General features: G+C 39.3%; 2 protein-coding genes across 2 annotated transcripts; one reads left to right on the forward strand and one right to left on the reverse strand.

Annotated features, from left to right (window-relative positions):
* The first annotated feature begins 56 nt into the window (after positions 1-56).
* On the forward strand, positions 57-11,894 carry LOC137966583 (DEAD-box ATP-dependent RNA helicase 32). Its single transcript, XM_068813257.1, has 8 exons — positions 57-536; positions 2,651-2,926; positions 3,014-3,337; positions 9,958-10,146; positions 10,237-10,392; positions 10,578-10,972; positions 11,112-11,260; positions 11,348-11,894. Exons 1-8 carry the CDS (start codon positions 171-173, stop codon positions 11,680-11,682), a joined length of 2,190 nt encoding a protein of 729 aa, XP_068669358.1. The 5' UTR covers positions 57-170; the 3' UTR covers positions 11,683-11,894.
* Positions 11,895-13,068: 1,174 nt separating this feature from the next.
* LOC137966585 (polyadenylate-binding protein RBP45-like) lies at positions 13,069-18,581 on the reverse strand. The gene is made up of 7 exons (XM_068813258.1): positions 18,031-18,581; positions 16,485-16,962; positions 14,117-14,172; positions 13,906-14,036; positions 13,727-13,823; positions 13,456-13,629; positions 13,069-13,361 (listed from the first exon to the last, which is right to left on the reverse strand). The coding sequence occupies exons 1-7, from the start codon at positions 18,361-18,363 to the stop codon at positions 13,359-13,361; spliced, it is 1,272 nt and encodes a 423-aa protein (XP_068669359.1). The 5' UTR covers positions 18,364-18,581; the 3' UTR covers positions 13,069-13,358.
* Between the last annotated feature and the right edge of the window lie 201 nt (positions 18,582-18,782).

The raw sequence follows: 18,782 nt of genomic DNA on the forward strand, positions 1-18,782 counted from the left end.
GAAAAAACCCTAACCCGCTAAAACCCGCTAAAACCCTTCCCTGCGTGCAATCTTCTCCCTTTCCACCGTTATACGTTCATTACCTTTCCGTGGTTTCTTTTTCTCTCCCAAGGATTGAGATTAATCCATTCCTCTCTTCTCGAATTAGCGCACCGCTATTTCTGTCGACCATGAGAGTGGCAAAGTCCAGAAAAGGGATCAATCGGAAGCTCTCGGAAGTAGAAGAAATCGAACTCCTCGTTCAGTGGATCGATGCCCAGAAACCTGAGTCTGGTTCGAACCCCCTCGCTATTCCTCCGCCCCCTCCCGAAGCTCCTGTAGGTCGACTTCCCGATGGGAAAGGCTTCTCTTCTTACGCCGGCTGCAAGAAATTCAACCAGCTTCCCATCTCGCAGAAAACTAGAGACGGTCTGGCTCCAAAGTACAAAACTATGAGTGAAATTCAGCGTGCCTCGTTGCCACACTCGCTGTGTGGCCATGACGTGCTTGGGGCTGCAAAGACGGGTTCTGGAAAGACTCTCGCGTTTATTATTCCGGTGAGTTCATTGAATGATCGTTCTTCCTGTTTTTTTTTTTTTTTTTCCGGCTAGTCATTTTGGGATGGAACCGAGCTCAATCCAACAGTCTCTTCGATGATTCATATGTTTAGTAGGCATATACATGGGGTCAAGTTCCAAAATTATTATTTATTTATATCTAAAATCCGCTGTTTTACACTAGACCCAGTTATTACTTTACCAACTGTCGAATATCTACCTGCTACCACTCTGGTACTCCTTTTCTCTCCCTCTTTTTTTTTTTTTTTTCGAAATAGAATTTCATTGAGCAGCTAAAGAGCTAAGTACTGACCATGCTAATAGGTAAAATATGATCAGAAAAGAGATTGAACGTTATCTTTTTTACTTCTCATTTTAATTTAAGATAGTTTGTTTCATTCTAAATTAACGTGTATAAGTGGAGTAACAAGACGTAGATGTCAAATTGCTGTAATCTTCTTAGCTCTCTAAACTTTTATTTGTCTCTCACACAATGTTTTTTTGACTACTAGTTGCTATGATAGTCACTAACTTAATATCACGGGAAATATAAAAGCTTTGGTTAATCCCAGACTCTTACTGATTTTCTCTCTTCAGTTCCTGCACTTACCTTTGCAACCACGCTTACACAACTTCCATTCTTTTCCTATTGCTTGAGATACTAGTATGAAGCTTTTTCTGCATAGACTTCTTGAAGTAAGCTTAGCAAAGTGTATGACAGTACTGATCCAATATTTTCAAACCATAGTACCATCACAGGATGCAAAGAGTCTGGGGAGCAATGAAAGGCCTTCTAACTATTTGGATAATGTTCATTCTTTTCCAAAATTAGATTTTAAAATATTTTAAAGTAAATAATTAATAAGATTATTTGAGCTGGCATATGAAAAAGGTGAAAAGATTATAGGTAGTTAAGGGGACATATATGAGCCTTAATATGTGCCGTTAGTTTTTGTGGGGAAAATACTTGCGAATATTACTTCTTGCATTTCGATATAAAATGAAATGGAAGGGAAAGGGGTTCCTACCAAACATAAGGATAAGGATTGTTGGTCGACATGAGTGTAATGTATCAATAAATAATGTTTTATTCATGGAACTTATTTGAATTTTCTCTTACATGCTCTGAAATCTTAAAAATCTTCAAGAGTAATTTCGTTTAGATGATGTGCTCCATGATGGTATTTGGCTTAGGATCAATCATGGTTATTCTGCTTAACTTGATATCAAATCACGCTTTTTCGGTTCCTAGCTACTGTCTTGTGTAGGATCATCACTGACTTTTGCAATTTAGCTGCTGGCTCTGTCTGCTTCTATTACCGGAACCCAATCCAACTTGATGGAAGGGATGAATTTTCTGTTCTAATTAGGTGACACTGCCAATAACAAAACCAATTGTACAACACTTTGTATCATTTTATTCACTTTCTGGTCAAAGCACTGAGATCTCGTTAATCTTTCTACATGTGAACAGCGACACCCTTCTCCTCAGTAGCCAAAGATGCTGAACCGCACATTTTAACAAAAAAAATCTTTTTCTGTTTTATTTTATTTTCAAACGTTGGTCACACGGACAAAAACTATTTCCCAAACTCTAATGAGACTTGAATGTAAGACCCCAAATTAGAGTACCCCCCATTTGGCCATTGTGACATACGCCAAAACCACTCATATTGAAAAGTTCGTTTGCAGTTTCTATTAGATGTGATGTAAACCCCTCTGTTTGATATTGGTATTCCTTGCACACGTGTTGTCATTAATGAATGATCTAGTGCATGCTCAATATGGACCCTTGAAACATGTCAGTGAACACATTTAAGAAAAAACCAAAGAAACATCAATAGCCCAAGATGCTTGTTTGTACAACCAACTCCATTTCTCTTGTGAATGTGCTTTCAGTTTCATGCAGTATATTAACATTGTAGAGCAACACATTGGAAGTTTAGATGTCATTTTTTAGATTAAACTCTAAAACTGTATAGTTACTTTTTCTGATTCTCGATTTCTTGCATTGCTTGTTATGCTTGTTTGCCGTTCCATTTGTTTACTGATTTTAATGAATGGAAGCAATGGAAAAAAGCAAAGGTAAACATGCTTATCCTAATTATTTGCAGGTTTTGGAGAAGTTATACCGTGCAAGATGGGGCCCCGAGGATGGGGTGGGCAGCATAATCATTTCCCCTACCAGGGAATTAGCCATGCAGCTCTTTGAAGAATTGAAAAATGTGGGCAGAAATCATACCTTCAGTGCAGGTCTGCTAATTGGGGGGCGTAAAGATGTGGATGAACAGAAGGATCATGTCAATAACCTGAACATTCTAGTATGCACGCCGGGGCGGCTTCTTCAACACATGGATGGGACTCTTAATTTTGACTGTTCTCAGCTCCAGGTCAAGAGAAATTGGTCCTCTTTGTTTAAGACTTTCAATGTTGCCTTTGCCATTTTAGCTGAGTTAGTATGTGTTGCCAGGAAACAGATTTTGGTGCTTGATGAGGCAGATCGAATTCTTGATGTGGGTTTTAAAGGAACAATAAATGCAATTATTTCTCAGCTCCCAAAACGAAGGCAAACTTTGCTATTCTCAGCAACTCAGACTAAGTCCATTCAGGATCTGGCTCGGCTCAGTTTGAAGGACCCAGAGTACTTGAGTGTTCATGCGGAGTCTGTCACGGCCACTCCAAGGCGCTTGCAACAAACTGTGATGGTTGTTCCTCTAGAACAGAAGTTGGACATGCTATGGAGCTTCATACATTCGCATCTCAATTCAAAAATACTTGTATTCCTTTCGAGCTGCAAGCAGGTAACTTTATTTCTCTTCCCTTTTGAGCTGCACCAGGGGGATTTACTGTTTATAGAACCTTTATCATCTGACTGGTGGTATTTTAAACAGATTTTTTTTTTTTTTTTGAGAAGTGATAGATTTTATTAGAGAGGGGAGAACAGATGATATCAACAGGCCGGATACCAAACAGGAAAAGGAAATGCAAAAAAAAAGTTAAAAAAATAAAAAATTAACAAATTACAATCTCCAAATCACTTTTGGACACTTCTTTCTTTGCAAGGGTGCCAAAAGCCAAGTTGACACTCCAAAGGGCATGGGACCTGGATGCTGAGGCATGAGCCATGAGATCATCAATTTCCTCAAATACATAGAGAAGCCTCGAGAGGGGTAGGCTGCTTTGGTCGTCCTTCAGGACATTGCTCATACTATTTACCTGCTAGTTTAATACTTTCAGGGCAGCATTAACTTCTGCTACGGTAACAACAAGGATCAACAGGAATTTTGAGTTTAACTTCCCATCTTTCTCCCTCAGAGACTTTAATGATTGAAAATCAAAGAGAATGAGTTGAGTTACAAACAGAGAGAATGAGAGCATTTGATAAAACCCTTGGGGTCACACTTTTACTTCGTTTTTTTTTAAGTATCATGCTTAATTTAAACCTCCACTTCTTAACAAATATAATTAAATTTTAATATAAACATTAAAACAAATTTTCACTTTTGATTATTAAAATAATTTAATAAATTATCTTTTTGCAAGCTCTTGATTATTAAGCTTGTGTATTGCTTTTTAACAAAAAATATTTACCAATTATTTGCTTAATAAATATGTACTTTGTTTTATTTTCATTGATTTCAAGTACTCTTAGAATTGTTTCTCATATGCAAGTTACTTATTACCTTTTGGCTTATGAACTGTTTACTATTTTTAATTTTGATAGAATAATATATATAAATCCTTTTGTATTTTCTTAATTTCTTTACTAATTTATTATATATTTATTACTTTAACGATGTAAACATTGCAAACATTAAACGTTAATTCCATTTTTCTAAATTTAATTAAAATTTTAAATTTTATTATTTTTAATATATTTAAATAAAAGGTATGGTGGATTATGTATGGAAACTTAGGGTATGTTTGGAACCCCTAGAAAAGAAAAGAAAAGAAAATGAGAAAGAAAGTGATTTTCTGCTATTTGGGGGCAGAGAATCATGGAGAGAAAAGAAAATGAGAGAGAAATATAGTTTCTCTCTTTGTTATAATATTTTCCATCTTAAAATGATGGAATTCCAAGAGAAAAGAAAATAAATAGAAAGGGGTAGAGAAAATTTTATCGCGCTTATTTGAAATCCTAGACCTTTCCATCCTCCTCCACCAAAGAGCCAGAAAGCTTCCTTCCCTCCATGTGCCAATATGCTCACCCATCTGCAGTCACCTCCCTCTCCTTCTCTCACTCTTTCCAACTTCTCTTCGCTCCTCTCTTTCTCTATTTCTTTTCGGCATGGAATTCTCATCATCGAGCTCGCTGTCACTCGCAACCTGCGAAGACTTGGAATCAATGTGGTGAACAACTCATTTCCTCAGCTGGGTCATTGGTAAATGATACCTTTTTTGTATCATTTTGACTGTTCTTCTATGAATGTGCAGACATGGGTTCCTCACCATTGATATTACCTTCGAGAATACCACCACCTATGATGCTTCAATAGTAGCGATGATGTGCGCTTTGGATTGATCAGTCTTCTTCCACTATGAGCTTCGTGGGTTCCACAACATTCTACACCAAACTCAACCGTCAGTTCTATAAACAATGTGACATCTACGACTTCATAAATTTCATCTTCAGTGACGTTGTCGTGGCTGTGTTTCATGATTGCAACATAAGCGTTTGCAAACTGGGAGGAAATCATCCAAACAAAATCTTTGCTCAATGAAAATCTGACAACTAGTTCAGTTCTCAACTATTGCAGCACCATTGCGGCCGAGGATCTCAATGATGTGAAGACATATGTGTCGACCTTGGAAGTCGTTATTGACGATTGTAGTCATGGCCAAGGATCTCCACTATTGCTCATTGTGTGTATTTCACTTTTTTTCAGGGATGAGAAAAACAAAAAACAAAAGTTAAAAACATAACCTATAAGGTAGTACATGAAAAACAAATATTTGAACCATCACCGGCCCCTCCAAGTTGGATAGATGGTGATTCTTTGTTTTGCCTTTCATTTCTTCTTCTCTTTTCTAATTAGTACTTTCTCAATCAGGCAACATTGATCATGCTTGCTTCATCGAATCCCTTCCCCCAAAACCTATGAATATCTCCAGCCCACATCGTCGGCGATGTCACGAAATGCGCCTCCTTCCGATTGTCCATTTGGGTGCGATGGAATCACAGTTGTCGCACAGTAATGCCATTTCTTTTCGTTGTTACTTCCCGAGGAAAGCTCATCCCTTCCTTATACCTAACATGAGACCAACATAGTGGTACCAGTAAGTATTATTTTAATCCTTCATGTGTAGCCATGAATATTCTGAGATTTGTTTTTTTTAGCATGGGGCCTCCGTTATAGGGTTTTGTATGGATCAAAATGGAGGTAGTGGCGGCGACGCTGAAAGTGGGCACGGATGTCGATGGGGAGAGGTGCGTGCTTCTTCCTCAAATGTGCATTATGAAGAAACTACAATAGATAAATGTTAAATTTAGGATACACAATAAAAAACAATTAACATTCAAGTAACAGTCTATCCCTTTGGGTGGCAAGGAATAAATTACATATGATCAAACAATTATCTGTCATGAGTTTAACCAAATACTTTTCCAACTTGGTTGAACTGAATAAAAATTCAATTTTCTTTTCTTTTCCATTTTCCTTGTGTATCCACACCGAGAGGCCCTGAGAAGGAGCAGAGAGTCTTACCATCATTGTCCTTCAGCCTTCGAAATTGAGCTTGGTCACTCCCTGTGAAGGGAGAGTCCTTTCCATGTCAGGTGTAGGCCAAGGGTTGGAGAAGGAAGCCACAATGGCCTAGTTTTCAGCAATGTAGGCACTTTCCATACCTTCAAATTCTTTCCTAGTGCCTACCCAAGATAGGATGTGATGGGTGATCCTGTCATGAAATTTTTTGAATGGGTCAGCAGTGCCTGTGCAGGCCCATTATTTTTTTTATTTTTTTCACACACACCATGTGAGATATGCAATAGTGGCCTGCCAAAAAGTTCTTTGCTGGGGAGTGGGATAGGTATGCATTAAGTTATGCAATCCCTGAAGCAGGCAGAAAAACAAATGATCAAGGATGTGATCAACTGATTCATCCAAGTCTCCACAGAGACGTCATAGGTTATTGACTTGTGGGCATCCTCTCTTATTCAGGTTGTCACTGGTCAGAATTTTATTTCTGGAGGCACACCAAGAGTAACTTCCTTCCAGATTATTTTGTCTTCACTTGCACCTCTGAAATAGGTTCCCTCGAGAATGGACAACAATTTGCTGGTTTCCAAAGCTTCATCATCAGTAGGTTTCTTCTGAATTTTAACTCCTAGACAGTAGGGGTGTAGAACTAAGCAATTTTTGTCTCATGAGCTCGAGGGATATTGTAGTGGGAAAGGAAATTCTGAGGCAAGGGTGGTGTCTTTGATCCAGCAGTCTTCCTGAAAGAGAACAAAGCCGCCGCCATGAGCTCTAAATTTCGTAGCCATTCTGACTTTTTTGATGAATTTAAGAATGGCATTCCACCAGGGATAGCAGTTCTTGGCTGAAGTGGTAGAAGGCAGCCATTTTTATGACCTATATTTACCTTTTGCAGCTATAATTTTCCACCACATAGCTTCTCTATCAATGCTGTATGTCCATATCCATTTAGCAAGAAGAGCCTTATTCATGTCTTTTTTTCGTCTGATAACCAATCCATCAAGAAGTTTTGGGAGGCAAATATCCTCCTAGCGAGCTAGATGGTATTCCTGCACTCGCAAGATCCACTCCAGAGGAACTTCTTTTCCTTATTTTGATGGTGTTGGCAGTGGAGGTAGAGCACTCAAGCATAGAGAGTTTATAGTCAGAGTGTTCCATTAGTGTGGACTTAACGAGGGTGGGTTTGCCAGCCTTAGACAAATTTCTTTCTTCAATTGATACTGACAATTGCAGATTTATGTCAGTGGACCTTTTGCTTAGTAATAGCTTTGAATAGGATAAGATTGCTTTCAAATTGGTGATTCTTATGTGACAGATGCAGTAACAAACTATAATATGAAGGTGTCAATCTCATGGAAGTCAGCAACAGGATGGAGTCACTCCTGGCTTTATGAGGTGATGATGAGGCTGAGAAGTGATTCCTCCTCCTTAAGGTTGAAGGACAAGGGCAATAATGGATCGCCTTGTGGGAGGCCCTTTGAGCCATGAATGATCATTGGCGGATCCATTGATTAGAACCGAGTAAGGGGTCCAGGAGATGTAGCTCCTCATCCACATTCTCCACTTGCAACCAAAAATCCAAGCGAGCCATGATGGAATCAAGGAGGTCCATATTCATTTGCTCAAAAGCGTTCACAAGGTTGAGTTTTAGGAGGATTCGATTGAGCTTCTTGCGCTTGAAAAAATCAATCAGCTTTTGGGTAGAGAGGATAACATCTTGAATTTGTCTTTCCCGGGTGAAGCCACAGTGGTTCTGATGTATGACTTTGGGAATGATATGCCTGAGGCGGTTGGCAAGGACCTTGGTAATGATCTTGTAATGTGATAAGGCTAATTAGTCTGAAATCGGAAGGAGTGTTGACTTTGTATTTTTTAGGAACAAGAGCAATGAACAAAGTTCCCAGGAATTGCTAGTGAAACCCTTATCGTGAAATTTGGAGAATAAATTTCGAATGTCATCCTTAAGAAAGTGCCAACTAGCACGATAAATCTCAGCAGCAACCTGTTAGGGCTGGGAGCCTTGTTTGCCGGTAAGATCAGGATAGTATCTTCGATTTCCTCTCTGAGAAGGGGCGTTCATGCCAGTTGAACTGTGCATGATTGATCTGCAAGAAATTTAGTATTTCCTCCCAATAGTTGATGTCCCCAATGGATTCCACCATGACAGTGATGACTTCTTCTCTCTAGAAGTCGGTGGTTGTACTGTCAATGTAGACCAAGTATCATCATACCAATTTAAAGTTTGGGGAGATCAGACTCCCGAGTTGGTGAGAACGTCCCTGAGGAAGTTGCTTTTCATTGCTAGCACACAATTCAGTTAATCTAAGCTGAAGACATTGAGTAGCCATCGATGCAGTCCCAAAAAAGTAACTCAGGGAAGTTTTACAGGTTCTGTTGGGTGACACCCAGTTTTGCAGGGCCAGGGCATGCAGGCTTGGATTTACACAGATGGTGACAAGGCTCATTTGTTGGATGGATATGTTTTTTGCTACTATTTCTGGGGTTATTTGGATTGTGTTGGTTTGGCTCGGAGTTGGGTACGATTCTGTGGGTTGTTGAAGGGGCTGCAAAGATGGTGTTGTGTGGAGTAGATGGAGAAGGGTTTGGGTTTGGTCTGTAGTCTCAACTCCCGGCGCAGGTTGAGCGGAACTCAGGAGTGGTTTGGGTGATGGCTTGAGTGGGAGGATTTGGTGTTGTGTGAGGTGGGTTTTGTATTGGGGATTGAAAGTTGGGCGCTTGTTGTGTGTTCCATTGCTGGGTATTTTTTGGATTTGCAGAAAAGAGACTGTTTGTGCAGGTGGTTCAACCGGCTTGTGTGGGATGGTTTCTGTGGTGGAGGCTGGTGGGGTTAATGATCGGTTGGGGTAGATTTTCCAGTGATGGCATGAATCATGAAGATCTGGAATACTGTATTTCTTGTTCAAAGTTATTTTTTCCTTATCAGGTAATCTAGTTCCACCACTTTGTTGAACTAAGGTGAGAAAGCTCTTCAAGTATTTGGATGAAGGTCCATTCTTCCAATAGAAACAGTAGAGATCTTCACAGCACACTGGTCGTTTAGAATTGTCGGTTCCATGTGGAGTTTGCTGATCCTATGCAGTAAGCATAGGCAACCATGTCTCCTCTTACCCATTCATTGTTCCATCAACACCTCCACTCCTTCGGCTTCTCCTCCTGGTTACCTCCGTCCATCCGTGTTCCTCATCTGAATTGCCCTCCTCAGTCTCTCCTCTTCCGTTTCTCCCGATCAGATTGTGAAATTGCGGTGTCCTCCCTTGATCTTGATCCCACACAGTTTCTTGCTATAGGTTCTCGCCTCCATCACATTCCATATTTCAGAGAATATCTGGCAATTGAAATAAACCATCTATTGGAGAAACTATAGTGTCTACTTTGTGGAGTGCTGTTCCATTTTATTCATGTAAGAGGGATCGTGTGTGTGTTTTTTTGGGTGTTCACATGTTGTGATCTCCTTTGGAGACCTGTCCTGACATAGTGTTGCCTGGTTACATGTACCCTCTATCTCCATTCTGCCATATCTCTTATGTGCTTCCACCATTTAGTTTATTTTTCGGCCATTTTCAACCTTTTGTATTTCTTATTGATCCATATGTGCAACATGAAATTATCTCATTCTTAGTACTTTTTTATTTTTTATATTTGTTGGGAATATCTGTTTCTGCAACCAAACACAGATTGAATTTGACAGAGATGATCATCCATAGGTGAAATTTGTCTTTGAAGCTTTTAGAAAATTGCGGGCACCCATTTCACTGTTGTGTCTGCATGGGCGAATGAAGCAAGAAACTAGGATGGCTATATACTATCGGTTCTGTGAGAAAGATTTGGTTCTCTTTTCAACTGATGTGGCTTCAAGAGGGCTCGACTTTCCAGCAGTTGATTGGGTTGTCCAGGTAAATGTCATAATAGAGAACCTGTTTCTTACTGTAAGAACTCTCTTAACTGCAAGACCTTTGTAATCTGTACTGTACTTTGCTTCTTAGGTAGATTGTCCAGAAGATGTTCCAGCTTACATACACAGAGTTGGTCGAACTGCTCGTTTTACCTCTGTAGGGCAGTCTGTTCTGTTTTTGACTCCCTCTGAGACCCAAATGCTTACAAAACTGCAGGCAGCAAAAGTACCAGTAGAGTTAAAAAAGGTAGATTATCTACTTTAATGATTAAAAGATGTCTGTTCAGATTAATGTGTTTTTTTTTCTAAGTTTTATGTTGGCAATGGCAAAATAGGAGGGATGGCCTTCACTTCATGGATGAAAAATAAAGTAATTAGAATATTTTTCTCGGCCCTCTATGAACATAATAACTTCTCACTATCACTTTTCAGGCCAACACCACAAGGCTGCAGACTGTATCGGATTCTCTGGCTGCATTGCTTGTCAAGTGTCCTAATTTGCAGCAACTAGCTCAAAGGGCTTTCATCACATACTTGAAATCTATATATTTACAGCGGGACAAAGAAGTATTTGATGTTTTGAAACTGTCTATTGAAGAATACGCTGCTTCATTGGGTCTACCGATGACTCCAAAAATCCGTTTCTTGAGACAGAAAAGGAATAATGAAAGTGCACCTGATGATACTCCAATGAAAGATGAGGACAAGTTTAAGCATCATAGAGCAAAACACCCAGTGACTGAGCCTGTGGAAGAAGATGATATTCTTGTGCCAAAGGGAGAGACACACATAGAAGATGGGGGAGAGACAGAAAATGGAACCTCAATGTATGCTAATTTTCTTTTATTTCCCCCTCTAAAATGTCTTGGCTTTGACATAATAATAATAATAATAATAATAATAATAATAATAATGTTGTTGTTGTTGTTATTTTAATTTCGAGTATTGTGATGATCTACCGAGCAGGAGTTTGAAGAAAAAGAAGAAGCTCAAGATCAACATCCATCGACCAGTTGGAACCAGAGTAGTATTTGACGAAGAAGGAAACTCGCTTCCCCCTCTTGCAGCAGTAGCTAGTGTTGAGGGTGGAAATGGCATCGTTCAGCTTGACAAAGGTAGGCATTCTGTCCGATCTTGTGCAGTTTTCAGTTACTCTTTTATGGTGCTTTTTTCTTACAAGTCCGGTTGCTACCTGTTTGCAGTTGAAGAGCGGTACAAGAAATTAAAGTCAGAAATGAAGCAGAGGGACAAGGATGATAAGCTTCTTTGGAGACAACGTCTCCGTGAGAAAAGAACCAAGGAGAAAATAAAGTTCAAGAGAGGTCGGGCAGAAGAAGAGGGTAAGGATGTTGATGATGAAATGTTAGCCTCAGATGAAGAGGGAAATAACCAGCTGAAACGTTCGAAGGTATATTTTGATAGTGAGAGTGACGAGGGGGCAAGAAAAAAGAAGGATCCAGTCTTTGTTTCTGATTCTGTTTCCCTTGTGGAGCAAGAAGCACTTGCTCTTAAATTGTTGAGTTCTATGCATTCATAGCCCTCCAAAACTTCATGGTTGTATCTTCAAACAGAATGAATTTGGAAAACCCTGCAATCTGTATCCCTTGTAGCAAATAAGTTTATTTTTACTGATGTGAGAGTCCCTATTAGCTGTTTTATAATTTTGAGTCTTTTGTCGGCTTTTTCTAGTCTGCAGTTTGGTATAAGCTTCTTACTTCTTTTGCTTCAATCTGCAAGGATTACATGAGAATGAGGTAAATTAAAAGCATGAGCGTGTCCCAAAACGCCTACGGTTCTGTCGTATATTCTACTGATTATGCTGCAGTCTTTGTTCTTTTGTACTTTGGCCATTCATTTATCCCTTCCCCTAGTAACCCAATGGTTGCATGAAATTAAGATCCTTATTGTCTTCAACCCTTGTATAATTTGGGTGGGTCTCAGCTAGAAAAGAGGCCATTTAGTTGGTTCTCGTGTCCTATCAATTGCCTTCAGTTAGCCCGACTTGTAGAGGAGTGCAAGAACCACTTGATCTTAGACTCGCCAACTCCATGGGACAAAAATGGGTTTGAGTCTTGCGTGTTCAGGGAAGGGATTTTTTTATCCCCACTTTCTAATAAGGTTATATAAGCAAACTCTATTGCAGAGCAGAGTTGTACGACAGAATTGGTTTTATTAATCTTCCCTAAAGAAAAATGGTTATTGAGTCAAACCACTTCTCGCTAATGTTTTTTGCTTAGATCTCACATTCGAGTATTGTAGAGTCTACCCTTCATCAACTATGCTGTTTGCACGGGATATTGCAATAACATCGAAAGGCGAATTTTTTAATTACTAACATTAAAATTGTTTATACGAATGGCTTGTGTAAGACTACGCACTGATGATCATTCGTGTCTCCACGTTGATAGGACAGACATAACTGTCTTGGTTTTATAAAAAAAATTGTAACAATTTCAGAGCTGGTACAGTACACAAGATGGTTAGAACGGAAGTAAAAATTTGAAACTACCATTGATGAGAATTTAGCGAAGGCTGAGATTTGTTGTTCTTTTCTTAAGCCCTAAGAACCGAGTTGTTGCTCTCCCTTTCCTAGTTTATTAAAAAATAAATGATTTGTCTAAACAATCCCAATATAAGGAAAATATGCGTTTTCTTCATCAACTGCATTCTCGTAGTTATAAAACCTACTCATCATCAATCTATCGATTTCGGACGCAGCTTTATGCAACTAATGTCTGTTTGTAGGATCTGATGTAGTTGCTCTGTTGATTCCAGCTCAGCTCATCTCGTAATCAGCCTGGACCTGTTATAGACCCCCGGCTTCAAGCATTATAAATCCAGCTTTGAGCAGAAAGATCCGATGAAACACTTCTCCTAATAGAGCTAATTATGCAACAAAAGTTACTTGAAAAAAAGGCAAAGATAATTCAACAACCGAGCATAATTTATGTTATCGCTTCAAGTTCACTAAGTATCATTAGGAGAACCCACAAACACTTCCAATTCTCAATGTATCACAACTAATAACAAGAATCCAAGAAATAAAATCTGATGTAGAGAGAGCTATTGTTAGCACTGACAGCACAACTAAAGAGGTATATAATTAAAATCTCCCCTCAATATACAAAAGGTCAAAGAAGGATCCAACTCCAGGAGGACGCAAAACCACCAAATCCGGTAGACTCCACAATCAGCCAATCAACCATCAGAGCATCACTGAAGAAAGGTCGGCACATGAATTATTAGACTGTACTCTTAAATAATAGAAGATGGGAGGGGCAGAGATGACAAACACAACAGGAGATCTTACCTGTTGTTGCTGATAGTTACTGTATCCAGGGTAACCACCATACGCATACACGTTAGGGTCTTGATGCGGTTGAGTATATCCATATGCCTCGTAGCCTTGATTGTATCCATAATAACCAGCATTCCACTGGTTTGGATCTGGCTGTTGTGGCTGAACCCACCCGGCAGAAGAATCCTGTTAATTCAGTTCACAGTTAATATGTAGTACACATGAATCCTCGTAGACTTGTCATGCAGTTATAACAACATATTGATTAGAGAAATCAACCAACCTGTTTGTTCGATGGACTACGACCCCACGACAGTCGAATGTTTTGCCCGCCCACCTGAGTCCCATTCAACATGAGCAGAGCTTCCTCGGCATTAGCCCTGCAGCAAAGATGCACAAAATCTCATTACAAGGGTTGCTAGGAAATGGAATAACAAGCAGGTAATTTGGTAAGTTGCACACCTTTTAGCAAATTGAACAAAGCCACATCGCTTGCCAGCAGGTATTTTAACATGGACCAATTCCCCATATGTGCTAAAAATTTGTCTCAAAATTTCATCTGTAACATTTGAATCCAACCCACCAACAAATATCTGCACCCAAAGATGTCAAACTTTCATAACCATATGCTAACAAAAATATGTTCCAACTTTAGACAGAAAAAAATACCCACAGTAGTATTATTTGGATCACTCTCGGACTGTGTTCCTTGATTATTCTGGTAAGAAGCTGCAAATAACAATATATGTAAAAAATTGTAAAGAACATAAAAAGAGATCCTAGTCTAAAGCACCTTAGGATAGAACAAGAGATCTAACCTTAAGCACCTTAGGATAGAACAAGAGATCTAATCTTAATCACCTTAGGATAGAACAAGAGATCTAATCTTAAGCACCATAGGATAGAACACAATAATCCACAGGTTGAAGTTCCTAATAAAGTAAAGGTAAGTTTGCCCAAAGAACTCATCTTTTTTTCTTTTTCAATAAGAAGAGAATACAGATTGATGTGACTAAACAGCCACCAAATGATATGCATAGCCTCATTCAGGTATCAACTTACCACGTGCACCGAATGGGTCAATGGTTAATGACAAAAGGAGAAAGAAGTACCAGTCACTTATCCAATCAGTACCATCCAATCTAATAGAAATACCAAGAAAGGAGAAAAATTATCGTGAAGACAACCAACACTTAGACTAGCTGCAATGTATTAGCTAGCATGGAGAAGAGTTACTAAGTTACTTGGATAATAACTGAAGTTGTCATCTGTAGCTCTGAGTGTCATCTGCTGCTTCCATGCACAATTAAAGAAAAATGCAGGATGACACAAGAAGCAAAAAGCCTTTCTTATGAAACCTATACCAACACAAGCACCTAATATGTGGTAAAGGTCTGAACCATGCTACAACACCCGAACAAATGAACCAAACCAAATTTTCCAGAAAGAAGGATGCTGCCATAATGTACCCACAGGCATGCAGTTTAAACAGAAATCACAACACTAATCAACTAGATATAGCAAGAAAAGCCCAGCTATACAGCAACAGTACTTTCATCAGATTGTAACATTGTTGTTAACAGATGCAGCCATATATGACAGAGAATGCGAGATCCCAACATGAGAAATACTAGCAGAAATCAATGTGTATACAGATTACATAGTCAAAGCTTAATAAATTTTAAAGCAGAACATTTCCTCGCAAATACAGATACTCTTGAACAAGTTTACAGAAAATGGAAAAGAAATACTCTAATGATAGTCATACAAATTCTGTGGATTCGATCCAATTACTCAAAGACCACAAGACTGTCTAGTTGACATAATTGGATTCAACTGAAGTCTCACCAGGTTGTGAGGTACTCTATGGGCGTGCAGCAATCAACAGACCAAATTAAAAAAAAAAAAAACTGATCTCAGACATGAGAAATACCGACATGCATCAGCATTTTCCCAAGACAAGATAGCAAAGTTAAATTTTTAAGCACATTTCCCACTTCCTCGTTATAGAAATATAAAAAAGAAAAAGAAACCCAGAAAACAGATAAGAAAAATCAAAGGAAAAATAAGTGCATGCAACTACAAGAACTAAAAGGAATTGCAGAATCAGGCTTTTAAGTTCCCATGCAATTGTGCTTTTCCCAGAGAATCAGGCTTAATAACAGCAACAGTGAACCCCCCCCCCCCCCCCCCCCCCGCGCCAGAAAACAGATAAGAAAAAAACAAAGGAAAAGTAAGTGCATGCAACTGCAAGAACTAAAAGAATTGCATAATAAGGCTTTTAAGTTTCCATGCAATTATGCTTTTCCCAGAGAATCAAACTGGAAAAGGGAACACTCACTGTGAGAACTCCTAAGCTTCCCCAAATTGAATTAAAACTGGAGAACTCACAATAAACTCATAAATATAACGACAGAAACGAAAAGAGTCAGAAAGAAGTAACCATTGATTCACTAGAGTGATAATTAAAAAACATAAAAAAGTAAATTCAGTGAACGAAGGAAATGTAACGACTGAGTGGTTTAAATGTAAAGAATAGAAAGGAGAAAGTAATTTGAGAATGTAGCATAATGCTACAGAAATGGGAAATTAAGGACATAATTACGACATAAGCATAAAACTGACCTAACCGAGGCACGCACTAAAGGGGGGTATGCATTTCACTGCTGAAATCAGTTCCAGGCCCTAAACGAAGAGAGCCTCTGGGCATCCTGCTTCGAGACAACATGAGTACTTTATGAGTTTATGTAACTTAAAGATTAAGTGGCCCAATTCACAAAGTACTAGGAAGGAAATGACTGTGTACATCTATGGAAGCAACAAAGTTCTCCATATCTTCAAATTCATAACTGAAAGAAGGAAACAAGCTTAAGAAAACTCAGCAAATAAAGAAAGTGCCAATGTTTCAACTCAGATAAACGGGGAAGAGAATAGGAAAAGAAATCTCCCAGAAGCTATTTCATGACACTTTGTTATATTCAAATAAAAAACACCACTACAACAACAAAAAATGCACACGTGTATGATGCCAAATTACATACCTTTAGAAGCAAATTGCTGGGAAGTGACATTTTTCTTTGTTGTAGCTGGACCAATCCGCATTGGCCTAGTAGAACAAAACATCCCATTCATTTCAGTCATTGCTCGCAACTGTTCACTTTCATCTCCAAACCTAACAAACCCGTAGCCCTTGGAGCGTCCAGTAGTCCTATCAGTGACAACCTTTGCACCCTTAACTGAGGAGTAGTGGCTCCTAAATGTCTCTTGTAGCATGTAGTCAGTAACATCAGAAGCTAAATCCCCTACAAATATTGGGAAGTCAGCACTATCATCAGGACGTCTCTCACCAACACCAAATGATGCCCAATTCAGTCGGAAATTCTGCTCAACATTGGGCATTGGAGTTCCGTTATATGACTGAAGAACTCTTTCCGCTGCAGACTGATTGACAAACTCAATAAAGCCATAGCCTTCTGATTGGCCAGTCTGCTTATTCCAGATGACCTTTACAGAAACAACCTGCAAACAAAACAATAGAATGATAAAAAAAAACAAGAAAAATAAAGTCTCATCTGAAAAACAAGAATATCAGATGACTAGACAAATCTCACGAGAAATAGAAACCAACTTGTGTCATGAGAAGAACAAACATGTTTATTTGCTGAAAAAAATATCACTTTGAATTGTTTTTATTCATAAAGTGCAACAAGTACCATTATCGACATCAGAATCATATCCAGCTAAGCCATCCTCTATCATTACATAGCTCCCTGCCAGAATCCTTTATTCATCCATTTCCATTTTTCAATTTCACTACATTTTTCAGAGATTACATTGACAAAACATACTCAATGCCCTCCTTGCTAGTACTCTGCTTATGTATCCAACAATTTATTCAAAACAATAATAAAAATTTTACAATTATTAAACTCTCTGGTTATCCCACCATAAAGTTCAGATGCATTGAGGAATTCGACCTCTTAATAGCAAAACACGATTACCATAATAAAATAACAAGAATCCTCACTAACGCTTTTTTATAACAATTCTAATGGTCCAAACAAGTAACATAATCCAATTGCTAAATTTACCGTACCTCTTCTCCTAGCACTTAAAACGCGCCTTAGCAAAGTTTCTCCAGTGGAGAGACCAAAACTCCTAATGTAACGTTTTGCATATTCAGCAAACAAGTAATCGTTGAAGATAATCTAATTATCTAAAATTTATCTCTACAAAATTTGATATATATGTCGAGTCTTCCATCTACAAGCCCATCGAGGAATAGCACCAGCTTAAACAAAAAACTTTAAACGATATTGTAAAAAAAATCTGAGACCATAATAAAACGCGCCTAGCAACACAAAACGCCACACAGAAAAATAAAAAATCTTGAAAAAATGGCCCGGTCCCTCTCCCCTCCAAGAAGGAAAGAAAAAATGAAGCAGCGGGAATCCCAATTCTCGACTGAAGTAATCATCAAAACACATCCAGATCAAAGAAACTGATTTATTCCTAGACGATCATACATGAAAGTGTGAGAAAACCAAAGTCGCAGCACAAAATTGTGACACAGAGGATACCATATACCTCGCCGGTGTGCGCGAAACAGCCGTGAAGATAACTCTCCTCCATCCAGTACTGGAGATCCCCGATCCAAAGAGTCCGGATCTCGTCGCTGCTTGTAGGCTGCGGAGCCGGCTGCGGTACCTGAGAATACTGCGGCTGTGACGGCTGTGGAGCAACTTGCTGCTGCGGCGGCTGGGGTGGTTGCTGACTCCAGGCAGGTGGAGGTTGCTGCGTAGGTGGCATCATCATCCACTGCTGCTGGTGCTGCTGGTGCTGCTGGTGCTGTTGGTGCTGCTGATCCATGGGAGGTTGACCCATGGAAGTTGGAACAAATCCTGCCGGTGGCTGCATCATCTTTGAAACCCTAATGGGAGAGAAAATAAAACTCTTAACCTGAGAGAAAAAATAATAGAGCCGCTGTCCGTACAAACGCAGAGAATTCTGAAAGTTTAGTAGATAGGCAGCAAGGTGGCACCGGTAGGTTGAAAAAGAACCGAGGTTGAAAACCCTAGAGAGTCGGGGAGAGAAACCCTAACCCTAAAGAAGAAAATAGGGTGAGAAGAGTTCCTCCGCAAAACAGCGAAGAGGTTATAAAGGTGCGGCAGGAAGGGATAGCGCGGAAACAAACGGTGGATATTGTATCTTAGACAACCTAGCCAAAGAGAATTCTCTGGAGACTTCTGATGTCGAGTGCCCTGTGACGGAAGTTGTGGGCCTACGTTACTCGAGGGTACACGGGTAATCGGATCTCCTCTGTATGTCCTCGACTCTAG

Source organism: Aristolochia californica, unplaced genomic scaffold (genome assembly GCF_029961685.1).
Source record: "Aristolochia californica isolate CCGP_79_NKW_82.1479 unplaced genomic scaffold, dmAriCali1.0.hap1 SCAF_5, whole genome shotgun sequence".
NCBI lineage: Eukaryota > Viridiplantae > Streptophyta > Magnoliopsida > Piperales > Aristolochiaceae > Aristolochia > Aristolochia californica.

What these genes read in the sequence shown, in the direction of transcription:
- LOC137966585 (XM_068813258.1), bottom strand. Translation starts at nt 18,363, where the DNA reads ATGATGCAGCCACCGGCAGGATTTGTTCCAACTTCCATGGGTCAACCT. An exon ending in CCAGCAATTTGCTTCTAAAG is followed by an intron (nt 14,173 to 16,484) that starts GTATGTAATTTG and finishes TGTTATTTGCAG; the next exon opens with CTTCTTACCAGAATAATCAA. An exon ending in TTTGTTCAATTTGCTAAAAG is followed by an intron (nt 13,824 to 13,905) that starts GTGTGCAACTTA and finishes TCTTTGCTGCAG; the next exon opens with GGCTAATGCCGAGGAAGCTC.
- LOC137966583 (XM_068813257.1), top strand. Translation starts at nt 171, where the DNA reads ATGAGAGTGGCAAAGTCCAGAAAAGGGATCAATCGGAAGCTCTCGGAA. An exon ending in CAGTTGATTGGGTTGTCCAG is followed by an intron (nt 10,147 to 10,236) that starts GTAAATGTCATA and finishes TTTGCTTCTTAG; the next exon opens with GTAGATTGTCCAGAAGATGT. An exon ending in TACCAGTAGAGTTAAAAAAG is followed by an intron (nt 10,393 to 10,577) that starts GTAGATTATCTA and finishes ATCACTTTTCAG; the next exon opens with GCCAACACCACAAGGCTGCA.